We start from the raw sequence: 16,594 nt of genomic DNA, 5'->3' as shown, positions 1-16,594 counted from the left end.
TCATATAACACGTGTTTACACTACACAAATTCGATCATACACGATTTATAAATAGGGGAACGATATCTTATATAACACGAACCGAATTCGCTTATGCACGATTCGCCCTTGTGTTTACAGGAAATGGCAGTCGAATGCAGAATCACCCCAACCGAACGCAACACGATAGGAATGAAGAGAAGATTCTGAAAATGTATTTATGTTTTTTATATCAGTGAAGGGGAAACACATTTCACCATAATTACGTAAAAACCAACACAATTCCAGCTTCGGTATAATCGCAAATGCAATTAGATCGAGTTTACTACCAGTTTATAAATAACAGATTCCACTAGCAGAAATGCAACTGGAAATTTTTTTTATTGTTTTATGGTAGTAACCCCTAGAAATGTGCTTTAGTAAAATCTGAAGTGTTAATCTCTGCCTTTACGGTGTTGTTTATTCAGTTGCTACACGTGCACAGCTTTGTTTATGTGTATCAAGTGTGCCTCCTCGTTTTGTAATTGTGCTTTATTCCCTAAAAATGAGTAAAATACTTAAAAGGTGTGAAAAGGAAGCATCCTGATGAAGACACTGCAGATTCAGAGAGAAAAATAAAAGCAATATCGATAAACAGAGGCGGACTGGGTCAAAAATTCTTACCCGGAAAAATTTATAGTGGCCTCATACTGTGGTTTATGGCCAAAATCACACTGGCCTCCGGCCCACCGGAGTTTCCCCGGTAAGGCTTATGGCCAGTCCGCCTCTGTTGATAGAGAAAAAAATATGAAATTGTGAAATGCTTGGAGTGAAATGAAAGTTTGTTTGTTTGTTATTTGGTTTTTAGGAGCATTAGCAACTAAGGCCATATTGCTCTGGAGATATGCGGTGGTCATTCCCTGACCTTTCTGCATCCTCCGTATTTTGGTGGTCACGGGTTCGAACCCCGGTCTAATCAAGAAGCGTATGCTACGCACTGCCGCTCCTGCCCACCTGGCAACAGAGGCGCCCTAAATGAAAGACCATGTGATGTTGCACGTGCTACAGACCTAAATGAGGCAACGCCGAGAATTACAAAGAATGCAGAGAAAATAAAAACAACTTTCATAGCAGGAACAACTCAAAGTGTAATTTAAATCCATTAGATTAAGACACAAAGAATTGGAAGAGATAACTGCTGTCATCTGTTTGGATAGAAAATCAAACAAAAAACAAGTTTGCTTATGATAGAAGCAAAAGCATTAGCAATATTTTATTACGTAATAGTTGTAATAAAATACTTACGTATTTTATTACAATTATTTATTGTCTTTGGTAATGTTTTGGTTACAAATGTGTGTTCAATCTTGGGTGGTCGGCACCTAACCCTATTTTTCTCATAGGGCCTGTTGTTTATATTGCATGATTTTGTATTGCACGAGGGTTTATAGGAACATAACTATCATGCTATACGAGGACTGACTGTACCGCTGTCACTTATTCTCTTAGTCGGCACCATGATAATGGTCAAAATGGAATTTTCTGTAAAGAACTTCACAGGATTAAGGCGAAAACTCACTATTATCAACCCACACATACTCACATTTTGCTGAAGCACATTTCTGGAGGTCACTGCCATAAAACAATAAAAACAATTTGCACTTTTCGTGTTATTGGGCTTTTCTGTTCGTGCATCTAATTATAAACCGGTAGTAAACTCGATCTTATTGCATTTGAAAAAATACCAAAAGCTGGAATTCTGTGGGTTTTACATTATTATGGTGAAATGTGTGTCCCTTTCACTGAAATCTTCAGTCATATAAAAAAAAAAAAAAAAAACCCATAAATAAATTGTAAGAATCTTCTCTTCCTTCCTATTTTTTTGCTTGTTACTCCTTATCTCGCTTGTGCAATTTGTGCATGCTGTGATCGTCATTATTGATTGCTTAGTTTATTTATTTATTATTTTTGTTTGTTTTAAATTTTACAATCCTAAAAAAAAAAAAAAATTACGTGAATCTGTAGTTGCGTAAGTCAGGGACTTACTGTAGTGAAAAATGTTCAGCAACCTACGTAAAAAAAACTATGGCGATAGATAAAAACAAAAAAACTTACCACGCACTACTCGCATGTCCAATACAATGCTTCCCTTTATTTTTTGCGATGTCAATTTTAAGTCTAATAGCTTTCCTATATTTTTTATGATGTTGTGTATGGTTTGGTCACCAACATTATAATGCTTCATTGAGATTTAACGGATGCACCATTTTCGAAATTTCAAGTTTTTGTTTAACTGAAAGAGAACAAAAAAAAAAAAAATTTCGACATCCCTGACATAAATAATGAAACAAAATTTGTCTTTTTGCAGTGCAACGGAACAACAATCGATGCAATGCACTAAAACAAACTAAACATTTGTTCTTTTTTTTTTTTTTTTTTTTTTTTTTTTGAGCGGTGGGTGTGAAGACAACGTTGGTTGCAATATAATAGGTACACTAATCTCCCAATGACGACTTATAATGTCGCTTGTTGCCTATTTATGACTTGCAAAACATCTGTTTATACCTATTCTATTTATTACTTGAATTTTATGATTTCTGGTTGATTTTTTTTTTTTTTTTTTTTTTTTTTTTTAATTTGGAATCTTGAAGTGTCCCGGTAAATCGAGAGTCTGCTGTATTAAAATGTTATTTAGCTTATGACCAGGGGTGTTTGTTTCATGCTTGTAAGCCAGGGTATTTTCAGGAAGAGCACATTAAAAAAGCCCAGTCTCGTCAGCATTATAGAGCTCTGATAAAATGAGGTCATTTGGATGTTTTCTAAAAGCCTCAACTTGTTCTTCATCTGCACCTAAAGATTCACCACAGGTTCTTTTATTAACAATGCCATGGCGCTTTCGAAAATGCCACAGCCATCCATCACTCCCCTGAAATTTTAGGCCCATGGGCTTAGCAAGCCTTTCAGCAGCTGACTTTAACTGAACACCACTAACAACACCACCACCACTTGAGTGCTGCTGAACAAACCACTTGTACACTGCTTCCTCTAAGTTTTTATCTTTGGCCACTTTCATATGTTTTCTACTACCAACTGTAGAAGTAGTCTTGGAACAACCATCTACACTGTATTTTAATGCAAACTCCTTAAGTTTTATTTTTGCAAATGTCTGAAACTGTTTGCTTTTTGACTCTATAAATCTTGAGGCGCCTCCGTAGCCAGGTGGGCAGGAGTAGCAGTGCACAGCACAAGCTTCTTGATTAGACCGGGGTTCAAGCCCATGCCCACCAAATATGGAGGATGCGGAAAGGTCAGGGAATGACCACAGGAGCAATATGGCCTTAGTTGCTAATGCTCCTAAAAACCAAATAATAATATAATATCTATAAATCTTGCACACGTGCAACGGTCACACCACCTTTATGCTTCTCAATCAGTTCTAATTTTTGTGCAAAGTTAACACGTTTACGCTTTACTTCTTTGTCCCGCAAGGCCATAATGATATACAAATATTACATATTTATCATAAAATATGTAAAAATCACAATTGCGTAAAATGCAAAAACAACCAAAACGTAAACAATAGAATAGGGTGAACTGCACCGAAAGACTGACAGTGTTGAAGCAGATCACTAATTGCTCCCCCTCTATTAACCCCCTCTCTCACCTAGATGACGTAACCGAGCCTAACACTGGATGCACGATAAGATAATGCTGTTTCATTGACCCAACCTTTTAGCATGCTCTATTCATGAATTAAAAAAAAGGTGCTAGATTTTTCCTTAAGGACAGAAATTTTTTTGTTCATTAAATCGAGGGCCTACTGTATACATATTAGTAGTTGCAAATGATGCAAGAAAGCAAATTTATAAAGCATCAGCCAAAAAAAAAACACCTTCCCACATCACTTCTCCATCCCATTGAATAAATAATTTGTCTAGCTCTTCTCTGAATTTATTCAAACTACCCACTTCCACAACAGATGGAAGTTTGTTTCAACTGTCAACCACCAACTGGCTGAAGGGGAACTTCTGCAGATCTATCCTGCAACCATCCTTCCTCAATTTGAAATCCCCCACCCATGTGTGTAGTCTGCGCAAGAGGAAGAATGCCATCAGTAAAGCCTTTCTTGGTAAGATCACCCTCCCCTTTTCTTTGCCAATCTTGTTGCTTTCTTTGCACCTGTTCCAACAGATTTACGTCTTTCTTAAAATGAGGTTTTCAGACCTGTATGCAGAACTCAAGGTTCTGCCAAACCATTGCCTTGTACAATGGGATAATCACCTCCTTATCCCTGCTAGCAAAGTTCCTGTATATTATTGGAAAAAACTTAATGAGTTGGCCTGGCATCCTGTCTGCACTGGTCAGAGAACTTCATATCTGAGTGCACAATTACTCCCCAGGTCTTTTTCATTTTCACTACCCTGAGTGTGGTACTACACAGTTTATCTGGAATTACTGCTACTCATATGCAGTACCTTGCATTTGTCAATGTTAAACTTTACCTACCATTCAACCCATCTGCCTAATTTTTCTAGATCCTGTTGCAGTAGTTGATTATAGTACCTTGATTACTGTCATTAACCACTCTTCCAAACCTTTATATCATCTGCAAACTCACACATTACGCCTAATATTCCTTTATCAGTATCATTAATAAATATAGAAAATAACAATGGGGCCCAGTACTGAGTTGGTGAATCCACTAATAACATTTGTCCATGATGAGCAGTCTATTAATAACCACTCCCTGTGTTCTCTCACTCAACCATCCATTTATCCATATCAGTAACTTACCTTTAATGTTACACTGTGCCAAGTTTTCAGCAGTCTTATATATGCATAGTATCAGAAGTTTTCCTGAAATTGAAATATCTCTCTATACATTAAAAAAGTTTTCCTGCTAGTGATATTTATTCGCGCCAATGGGAGAAGAGGGTTAGGCAATTATGTCACTACAAATGCAATTAATTATTGACAACTGCCTCCATAACGTTCACCAACCTCGTGCACGTGCTTCACTATCTAACATTTGATCTTCCATTGTAATGTTTTTCATATATTAATGAATATTGTGTATTTGTAAATAGTTTAGTATTTTGTAAATATTTTAAATATTTGTATTGTCTGTAAATATTTCAGTTAAATATTTTAATCCTGCTCTTTCGGATGCAACAATATTCCTCATGCATTATGGAACACGAAGCAAAAGGCTTTTGGCTAAAATTTATTATTTGGGTACCACTTATCTCCGATCGTAGAACAGAGTGATTGTACACTCGAGTTGTGTTATTGGGTGATTATTGTGAATGTGTTCTGTTTCTGATTGTTTTGTGTCATCGAGGAGGGGGGAGGCGCCTCCGTAGCCAGGTGGGAAGGAGCAGCACTGCGTAGTACACGCATCTTGATTAGACCGGGGTTCGAGCCCGTCACCACCAAATACAGAGAATGCGGAAAGGTCAGGGAATGACCACCGCATATCCCGGAGCAATATGGCCTTAGGTGCTAATGCTCCTAAATAACAAACAACAACAACAACGAGGAGGGGGGTGCTTAGCTTAGGTAGGGTGTTTATCCCCCATCCCGCTGTTTTAAAATCGGAAAAAGAGTTCCCGATTTTAAAACAGTGGCAAGTGGGGATAAACACCCTAGGCATGTCAACCTAGGATGCAGGGCTAAACAGTGAGTGGCACCTGCCATTCACTGCCTTCTTCCTGACTTTTAGTTGAAGTATGGAGTGATATCCAAGATCTGAATTTTTACCAGGCCTTTTCCTAAGTGACCTATGTGAACGCAGGTAAATAATTACATAGTGATATTTATTCAACCCTGAGAATGCCACGCACTACAAATGCACAGGTAAATAATTAGTCATAGGTCATTTCCTGATTAGATATTTGAACTTTTCCTGAATCCAAAGATGCTCTCATGATTATTACTAAGGGTTTGCTTGCCTCCTTTTCTACCTCCCTTAATATAACTGGATAGATCCCATCCACTCCAAGTGCATTTTTTAAGTTTCAGTGATTTCTCTTCCACTTTCCTCTCAGTTATTACAAAATCATTTAGCTCTATGTTTGAGTTTGATAAACTAATGGCATCCCCCTTCTCTAAAAAATTCATTCCTCCATGTATGAATGTAAATGCAAAATACCTATTCATCAAACCTGAGCAGGATCACCAATAGTTAAACAATAGACATCAAGTGGAACAGTGTGATTCAACTCTTCCTTCTATTGTAAATATATATAAAGAAATTTTTGCTTTTTTTCTTTACATTCTTTTAAAAGACTTGTAATCTGTCTTAGTTGTTTGGTTTTTAGGAACATTAGCAACTAAGGCCATATTGCTTCGGGGATATGTGGTGGTCATTCCCTGACCTTTCTGCATTCTCCGTATTTGGTAGCCACGGGCTCAAACCTCGGTCTAATCAAGAAGCGTGTGCTATGCACTGCTGCTCCTGCCCACCTGGCTACGGAGGCACCATCTGTCTTTGCTTGCCTAACCTCTTTAGTGACTTGATTACAGACTAGTTTATATCTGCTGTGGGCTTCTGTATCAACTGATTATTTATATGCATCCCATGCTTTTTTTCTTGTCTGCTACAAGTCTCGTCACTTCATCTGACATATATTTAGTTATCAGCCTTGGAACAGTATTTCTTAGTTGGTGTGAAAAGCCTAGTAACATCTATGATTATTACTCTAAATGCTTTGCATTTAGAATTTCTTTTGGTAACATCATCATTTGGTTCCACTGCATAGAATTTAAAAACTGAGAGCACTGTAGTCACCCTTATGAAAGCAAAATCGATTCCATTTATTTTGACAGTAGTTATGTCTTTAAGTAAATCCCACAATAGTAGTACACTGTGATTACTGCCACTCTGTGGGTCTTTTACCTGCTGAGCCTTAATTCTTGAAGAATGGCTGCTGATAATCAGATCAAGAGTAATTGCTTCTTGTTGTCTGACATGCTGCTGTAGAAAACAGAAAAATGCATTTTGTAAATCTATAAAAGTCTTGCTAATATGTGAATAAACAACCCAAATCAATATCTGGAAAGTTAAAATCCCCTATTATAAGACATTCTGAGTTATTGACCCATTATTTTTCTGTATAGTTTTTTCTTATACTTATCACAGTCATTAGGTCTATAACACACTCCTGCACGCATTTTCATTTTCTCAGTGCTTGTCACACCAAACTGACTCAACGTTGCTCTGGCCACTCTGGACTTAGATTTAATATGCCTGTTAAACTGAGAGCATAACCATTCTCTCTTCCTGCCCTGTCTATTCTCATTGTACTCTCCATATTCAAATTCTCCATACTTTATGTATGAGTGACACCACATCTGTGATATCCCTACCAATGTCAGCATTTAATGACTTAATCAGTACTTCAAATTCATCAAATTTATTTACTGTGCTCCTACCATTAGTGTACATGCACGTTTCACTTGTTACTCTTATTTACCCTAACGTAGCCTATGTATAGGGGGGTTCAAAAAAGATTATTTCTTTTCAATTAGAAGTAGTTGTGATAGAAGGTTAAATCAAGCACCATGTATTACAATTTTTCAGCATCAGACATGACACATTTTTGCCCCCTTAATACACTTTCACAGGTCAGTTTTGTAGAAGTTCTCCTCTGTTTTTACTTGATTACAGGCTAATTTTTATCTACCATAGGCTTCTGAATCACCTGATAATTTATATGCATCCCCTGCACTTTACTTCTCTCCTACTTATGTCAATAGTTCATCTGACATCCATTTAGGTTTTTTTTTCTTTGTTGGTATGAAAAGCCTAGTAGCTTCTATGATTACTTCCCTGAATGCTTCCCATTTAGAGTTTGCTATTGGAAAGAGTAATGTAATTTAGCTTAGTTGATCACTTGGCACATCAGGCTCTACTAACAACTCTAAAAATTCTGTTATCAACACTGTTATGTTGGTGAATTCCAGAGCAAGGTGATGTACACTATGGTCTCTATTACATCATGCAGTTATTGCAATGTATTAGCTCTCCCAAGGCTGTTTCAGAATCATAGAATGACCTTGGACAGGTTCATAACATGTTTTTGGAATTTTCTACTTAACCTGCTTAGCATGTTGTGGTCAACATTTAGTCATTTTTATTTCTTTAACTTCTTTGACTATTTCCATTCTTTGTTATTTTACCCCACTTTAGAAAAATATTAGTGTTATAAAAAAAGGTGAAATAAAGGATCAATTCAAAGCATTTTTATGTAATTATCTGTTTTGTATATTTTCAAAAAATTTTAATGTAAATCAATTCATTCCATAATTATAAGTTTGGTCATAAAATACTGGATTGATTGTAATTATAATGCTATTCAGATAGAGACAAACAAATAAAGTGAATTATTTTAGGCCTGAAGTAGCCAATTGGTCAGGAGCACGAGTGCAGTAGCATGTGCTCTTTGAGTGGACTGGGGTTCAAGCCCATGACTGCTAAATACAATTAACATTTGTATTGATTGATTTATTGTAAACTCTATTGATCTGGTGGTCATTCTGGAGTATAATGAAGAACATTTTTTTTTTTTTTTTTTTTTTTTTTTTTATTTATGGATCACTGTATATCATTTAATGTAAATTTGCTGTTGTTTTTACCAAGTTTTCAGTGAATTTCTTTTTTTTTTGACTTTTACTCTAATGTTATGAAACTTTTTTTTTTTTTTTTCTTCAAAAGAACTTTAGGGAGTATAGCTAGTATTGTAGCAGAAAGAAAGAATGTTCACCATAGTATACGAAACAGTCTTGATTCCCATGATGCTGTCGAATTAGAAGCTGCCATATATGCTGCAGAACATTTTGCAGCACAATCCAAGTAAGAATATTCAATATAGTGACAAATGGGCCTGGAGTACTGGGGTCCATAGTTTCAAATACAGATATATACAGTTATACCCAGATATTTATTAACAAATAAAGTACAAATAAAATAAAATATAAGTACAAAAACCAGTAGCTTTCGGAACACGTGTCCCTTTATCAACTGATAAGTTAATATAAAATTTGAATACACTACAAGCAAAGTGTGGCACGTTAATCATGCGTCATTGTTGTAGCACGGATGTGCTGCCTTACGCCAGTGATCATCCATCAATAAAACGGTTGTCTCTAGGATGGGATGCAGACGCATGCCTTTCTGGCGATTTAATGCCTTAGGGTTGTTTATTATGTTTAGTGACTCTAGCCATAGGCGGTGGCGAAAGTGTCACGCGTGGTCCACTATCTCAAAGTCGCGCTTGGGGTCAAGATCGTGGTTGGTAGCCCAAAAATGTTCTGCGAGCACGGACTGGTCAGTTTCGGCAAGCCGGATTGCTCTGTTGTGTTCCGTGAGGCGATCCTGGAGACGTCTCGATGTCTCACCTACGTAGCAACTGTTACAGGTTATCCATATGGTTAACCAGATGTGGTTATCCATCCCATGTACTAAACAGATGCTTGTTACAGGCAGAAGAACTTACATTCAACCCAAGACCTCCGAAGCAAGTCGGCATATCGTCCGCCTACATTCCGTACTATCCAGGAGTGTCAGGACGTATCTCGAAGATCCTTAGAAGTTACAACATCAAATGTGTACAATTACCCGGTAGGAACCTACGTTCACTTGTCTCCAGTGTGAAGTCCCCTGTCACACCTGTCTTACGCAGCAATGTAGTGTACCGTATCACCTGTAAGGCCTGTAACAGTTGCTACGTAGGTGAGACATCGAGACGTCTCTAGGATCGCCTCACGGAACACGACAGAGCAATCCGGCTTGCCGAAACTGACCAGTCCGTGCTCGCAGAACATTTTTGGGCTACCAACCACGATCTTGACCCCAAGCGCGACTTTGAGATAGTGGACCACGCGTGACACTTTCGCCACCGCCTATGGCTAGAGTCACTAAACATAATAAACAACCCTAAGGCATTAAATCGCCAGAAAGGCATGCGTCTGCATCCCATCCTAGAGACAACCGTTTTATTGATGGATGATCACTGGCGTAAGGCAGCACATCCGTGCTACAACAATGACGCATGATTAACGTGCCACACTTTGCTTGTAGTGTATTCAAATTTTATATTAACTTATCAGTTGATAAAGGGACACGTGTTCCGAAAGCTACTGGTTTTTGTACTTATATTTTATTTTATTTGTACTTTATTTGTTAATAAATATCTGGGTATAACTGTATATATCTGTATTTGAAATATTCAATATATATTTGGGAATAGTAATTGTGTCTCAATAATGTACAATCTTTTATAACTGGGAAATGGAATGATATTTCAGTTTAGGTTATTGCAAAGTTTGAAATACCTTCTTAAAATAACTCTTCTTTGTTTTATGTTTTTCAGTCAACTATCTGAGGCACTGTTGTCCCTCAGTGACAGTGCTTGGGCTTAGTGTCTAGAAATAACTACATTTGTTCACGTAATCAGTCTAAAGAAATAATAAAATTTTTAATCAGATAAAATTACCTGTTAGGCAAAGCCATTATCTATCAAAAACTTGTGGCACTGCTATGACTGGTTTAGGCATATTTGGTTCCATCATCAGACAGCAGGTAGTTCTATTAGCAACATTTTGTCAAGCAGTGAACGATGTATCAAATCTAAATGAGCAGCCAAGCGGTATATTGGATAATATGGTATTTGCCAAATGGATGATGTTATCCAATTAAAATCAATATTAGTTACTTTAGGTTAACTACATGGACAAATGTAGTCATTTCTAAAAGCCTAAATGCAAGCACTGTCACTGGAGAGATAACAGCATCACCAGACAGTTGATTGAAAATAATGCAGAGAAGTATTATTTAAAAAAAAACTATATCAAACAGTCTTGTTTTTGAAAATAAAATCAATAGTAAAATAATTCACATGGCTGACTTTTAAATGTTTGGAATTATAATGTAGGGAGGATCACTCTTAATTGAAAGTCATATGCAACTAATCAAGGATCAAGTAATTTGATTAAGTGATGACCTGGATTTTTTTTTTTTTTTTTTTTTTATGTAAACCTCGAACACGAGAGGTATTAGAACCTATAGTACTTAGTACCATGCTTGGGTTGGAGGTTGAGAAGACGAAAGAAGATATTTGTTGACATTGGACTTGAACTTCTCTAGACTGTAATTTTCAGGAAATACGTATGAAGGAAGGTTGTTCCAGAAAATGGCAGTTGAATGAATAAACGAGGAAGTTGGTTCTGTGAGTTTGAAGTTGGACAGTAAATGGATGTTGGCTGGTGGCGGCACATGTTCGAACTGTTTTGAAAGAGAGAGCGGGAATTATAGAAGCCAATTCAGAAGAACAGTGCCCTTGGAAGTATCTGCAGAAGAGGCATGCAGCAGAAACAGTACGTCTGTAAGACAGCGAGTGGAGAGACTCTGTTAGAGATGAATCATTAATTAACCTAACTGCCCTCTTCTGAATGGAATCAAGCAGCCTGAGAGAGGTTTTGGGGACACTACCCCAGATGTGGGAACAATATTCCATTGCAGGACGGATTTCCGATTTATACAGAGTGAACAGCTGTTTGGAAGAAAAGTAACACCGAGAGCGAAAGAGAAAACCAAGTTTTTTAGATGCAGAAGAAGCAATATTTGTAATGTGCTTGTGCCAAGAGAGATTAGAAGTCACGGTAATCCCCAAAAGAGATATATAATTTTGCCTAGAAATCGGAGTGTCACTAAAGATAAGCATAGGAGCAGAAGAATCCTTTTTGTGAGATATAAGACAAGACTGAGTTTTAGAAGGGTTAAAATCAACTAAGTTGTCTTTGCCCCACTGGAGAATTACCCGAAGATCGGCATTTAAGGAATTGGTAGCAGATTTTCGAGAAGTTGAAGCTGATTTAGCAGGACAAGCAGGACAAAATGGAAAGTGGAATACAATGTGCTGTCATCGGCAAAACTGTGGATAGGATTTCCAGTCAATGGAAGAAGGTCATTAATATACAAGAGGAAAAGAGTGGGGGAAAGAACTGAACGTTGGGGGACACCGGCATTAGTGGAGAAGTTAGAAGACAGAGAGCCATCTACCATCACCCTCAGTGAGCGATCAGAGAGAAAACTGGATAACCAATTACTAAAAACTGTTGGCAAACCATAAGATGGAAGCTTGTTTAGAAGACCTTTATGCCAAACACGATCGAAAGCCTTTTAGATGTCAAGAGCAACTACTTGTGTTTCCATTGAATTAGTCCATAAATGGGTAACATAAGCCAGAATATCACCAGTGGATCGACACTAACGGAATCCATACTGGGATCGTTGATCAGATGGAAGGTTTCTAGGTAGTTTAAGAGTTGGTGGTTAATTGATTTCTCCATTACTTTAGAAAGAGTAAAAGTAATTGCAATGGGACGTTAATTGGATGGGAGAGATTTTTCACCCTTTTTAAGAACTGGCTGGATATGAGCAAATTTCCAAGCAGAAGGAAAAACACCTTTGGAATAAGAAAGTGAAAAAAGGCGGCAAAGAATAGGAGTAAGTTCAGGAGCACAGGTTTTGAGAACAAGTAGAGAAATACCATCGGGACCTGGAGCTTTCTTTGTTTTACCAAGATCATTAATACATGAGTTGGAAAAAAAAATGGGATGCTAGCAGGTCAGCTTTATCCTTGGCTGAAGTGACAACAGAACCATCTGGTTTGGACAGAGGTGGGAGCAGAGATGGGCAAAAGTTGTGGCCAATAGCTTTGGCAAGAGACCAGAATGCTCGGCTACCATCAGGGCAAGAAGCAAATTTTCTGCTCTTAGCCTGTTCAAACTCTAGTTTGGACTGATTAATAACTGCTTTACAATTGTTGCGAGCTTTGGTGTAGGCAGAAAATTAAACTGAAGAATTAGAAACAAGCCAATTATGATATGCAACATTCTTCTCTTGAACAGCCTTAGCACATTTATTGGAAAACCAAGGTTTAGATAAAGGACGAAATTTTAAAGTGGAGTGTGGGATAAAGGATTCCATTCCTGCAAGAATAATTTCACTGACACGATCTGAGCAAACGTTGCCATCAGAAGTATAGAATCCGACCAAGGAAAAGAAGTCTCGCAGGTCATCCCATTTTGCATTCTTGTAATGCCAAACAACACAAGGTTGGGAATAGCCACGAGATAAAGGTTCCATTGGAGAAGAAACAATCACCAAGTTGTGATCTGAAGTGCCTAAAGGACCTCTCACTTCGACCGTGTACTTAGAAGGGTTGTTTGTGAGAAAAAGATTAAGCGTATTGGCTGTATGATTAGTATTGTCCGATATTCTTGTAGGTAAATGAACAATCTGTGCAAGGTCATTAGCAATTGCAAAAGCCTCAGCATCTTGACCAGCTGGGTCGGTGTGACTAGAAAACGGAAGCCAGCTGGAGTTGTGAACTTAAAATCACCAAGGAAAATTACCTCACTGTTAGGAAAGTTGGACTGGAGGAAGTCAAAGAGCTCCAAGTGATTAGTGGAATTAGGAGAACGGTAGAGACAACGAATGAATTTGACACAATGAGGTAGAGAGCTTTTAAGCCAGAGAAGATCAAAGAGAGGAGATTCCAAATTGCCAAGTCTCTGATGGGGAATATCAGAACGGACATAAGCACAAGTACCACCTTTGAGGCGAAAGGAATCATACAGCAAATAATTTGGGCATCTGAGATGAGCAGTAGTTGAATTAAACGATAACTGAGATTCTGTCAGAAAAAGTACATGGGGTTTGGCAGACTGCAAGTGGAAATAGACATCGTTGAGATTAGAATTGAGACCACATATATTTGTTAAATGAATTAGGAAGTGCTTGGGAGGTTTAGTTCTTTTCCCAGATAAGCTTGCTCTATTAGTTTGACAAATCGTGGTGTATTCAATAGTAAGAAAAAATAGGTGGGAAATGCTGTATGAAGTAATGAAATTTTTGGATATGTCGTACACATGGTAAGAATATACCCAGATCCTTGACATAATGTGGCCTCGACAATGCTCCCTGCATACACACTACTTGGACTCCCTCCAGTCACTATCTGGCAGAGTAGAGGTAGCAAGATTATACGTTAGCTGATTCGGAAGCCTCCTAGAAAGTTACCAATAGGTTTGGTCCGGTGTACTAACTAGTGGCCGGCCTGCGAACACTATTTTAGAGCTGTACCCTCGAAATGTAAGGAATATTGGATCTCGCCACGATGTTCATCATAACCTCAAAAGTCATCAATCATACTGCATGATGGAAGAGAGGGAAGGGTTGACCGGAATTTAGCTCTAGAGACTAAACTTGGGTTCCACCACTTCAAGCCTCCAATAAGCAAAGTGGTGGTATTTCACCGGTTGACGAGAGTCATCTACCACCTAGTACTGCCTGGTAACATAGAGGGGCGGCGTTCCTCCATGTGGTGTGGGCACCACACCTCGACCCCTGCTTACGTTGGTTCACATCTGGGTGGTCACCCACCATGTACTTGTGCATGGAGGTTATACCCAGGATTACTAACAGTCCCATCATCGTGAAGGTGCAAGCAGAGGATTTGGCTGGCACAGACCGTCCGGACTTCGCCGAAATTAGGTCCACTTGACTTGAGTGTCACCCAAATATCAGTTCCATCAGCGTTTTAGACTCCCAGGTAGCAAGTACAGCTTGTCTGGGTGCCAGTATAACTAGAAAAATAACAAATCGATAGGGACATGTACTTTCATAATACGTATATAAACAGTAAAAATAAATTATTGCTGGATGTATTAGTAATACAGTGATGATGTTTGTTTAGTTTTCATTTATTGTCAGCATGTTGATAATGTTTATTATAATTTAATCTTGTAGATTAATTTCACTTGTAGTTTTTGTTTATAGAACTTATGAGCTTTGCTATATCCAAATAGTTACAAATAAGGATTATTACGCTACTATTATTATTTTATAAGGTGTGCTAACTTTTTTAAAATACAATTTTCATTTTAAAATTTAATTTGCCTATACATAATTATATATTATTTTTTATATAGGACATTTGCATCAAATATTTGCACTAAAATCGGAGAAATGATTCATGGACTAGCAACGCCAGTTGATGTGAAGTTAAAACTGTTGTCAGTCTTCCAGCATATGCACCATGATGCACAAATTACTGCTTTGGTAGTTTTATTTGTAGTTTTTTAGATTGCTGTGTACATATGAAATTGAGTAAAAATATTTGTAATTCTATCCTTTTAAAAAAAATCTTAATTAGTGATTAGTAAAAAAATTTGAATTAGTAATTTCATGTTTAAATAAATGGTAAGTTTGGAAAAATTCTGTAATCTTATGAATAAGGTTGTTACTATTGCCCATTGACTCCTATATCACTGCCATTTATTTATTTATTTTTATTATTACAGTCAGATTTTTTATTTTTTTATTACAGTCAGTGAAATAAAAATTCATAGATGACTTCATGTAATAATTTGAAACTTATGAAACTCTTTGTTTTATTTCTATAGTCATACTTAAATTAAATTTAAGTATGACTTATATATTGTTTACTAAGAGTGAAAAAGTCTGCTATAATCCTATGGTCTGCTATAATATATGTGATTATGGCAGTGGGCCACACGTTAATCGTGGCAGTCGTTTATTTGGGACAAATCTTAAAAGACAGAACCCAATCGAGAAAATACCCAGGGTTTACTTCGCTACTGTAGGCTTCGTGGCCGAGTGGTCAGGAGCGGGAGTGCATAGCACACGCTCTTTGAGTAGACCGGGGTTCAAGCCCCTGACTGCTGAATACGGTCGATCTGCCAACCTGCACTGGACCAGCATGGCAGATTATGGTCCATTTCCCTCAGCATGAATTGTTGAGGAGGCTTCCATCCTGCAGTGGTTTGATAATGGCTGCACTTTACCTTTACTTCGCTTAATTGGGACAAAATGCCGTTTAATCGGGGCTGGAGACTGCAGCACTGGAGATTACCCTACGATTGTCTCTGACCGTACCACGTAGTTCGGTCGGATTTCTGGAGGTCACAACCATAAAACAATAAAAACAATTAGCAGTCACCTGTTTATTGGGCTTTTCTGTTAGTGCAATCTATCATAAACAGATAGTGAACTCGATCTTATTGAATTTGCGATAATACTGACAGCTGGAATTCTGTGGGTTATTATGGTGAAACGTGTTTACACTTCCATGGAATCTTCAATCATATAAAAAAAATAATTTTCAGAATTCTCTCCTCATTCCTATTTTTAAAGCTTTGTAACTCGTTACTACGTTTTCACTTGCGCGTATTATGTTACTTTCAATTTGTGTGCGCCGTGTTTTTTGTTATTGATTGCTTATCTTTTTACTCTTAAATTTTAACCTCCACCCACAAATATCAGTGAACAGAAATGTCAACTAGTTTAGTTAGTATGTACATATTACAGTACATATTAATTATTCCGATTATCATGTATATTCTTCCGAATTTCACGTATCATTTAATTTTTTAATTGGTAAGGTAATAAAAGGTAAATTTGTGCTTAATATATCTTTGCTTTTATAGCCTGTGGATAATATTCCTCCTATTTTCGCTAATTAGAATCGCTGTTTAATAGAATTAAAATTCAATTCACAAACGTGAACACAATGACCGGTGCTTACTACACATCATATAGTGAACGGTA

General features: G+C 37.4%; 1 protein-coding gene across 7 annotated transcripts in view; it reads left to right on the top strand.

The window, feature by feature from the left end:
* Nucleotides 1-16,594, top strand: part of defl (Integrator complex subunit 7) — a 273,951-nt gene that overhangs the window by 40,684 nt on the left and 216,673 nt on the right. For all 7 annotated transcript variants that reach the window (XM_090386497.1, XM_090386499.1, XM_090386498.1 and 4 more), the window contains 2 exons: nucleotides 8,675-8,812; nucleotides 14,956-15,085. In XM_090386497.1, the coding sequence (XP_090242623.1) occupies nucleotides 8,675-8,812; nucleotides 14,956-15,085 (268 nt within the window). The remainder of the gene's footprint in view (nucleotides 1-8,674; nucleotides 8,813-14,955; nucleotides 15,086-16,594) is intronic.

Source organism: Mastigoproctus giganteus, chromosome 12, assembly GCF_048544385.1.
Source record: "Mastigoproctus giganteus isolate SK-2022 chromosome 12, ASM4854438v1, whole genome shotgun sequence".
Lineage (NCBI taxonomy): Eukaryota > Metazoa > Arthropoda > Arachnida > Uropygi > Thelyphonidae > Mastigoproctus > Mastigoproctus giganteus.
The sequence above is the reverse complement of the archived record's forward strand: the minus strand, read 5'-3'. Positions and strand labels throughout refer to the sequence as shown.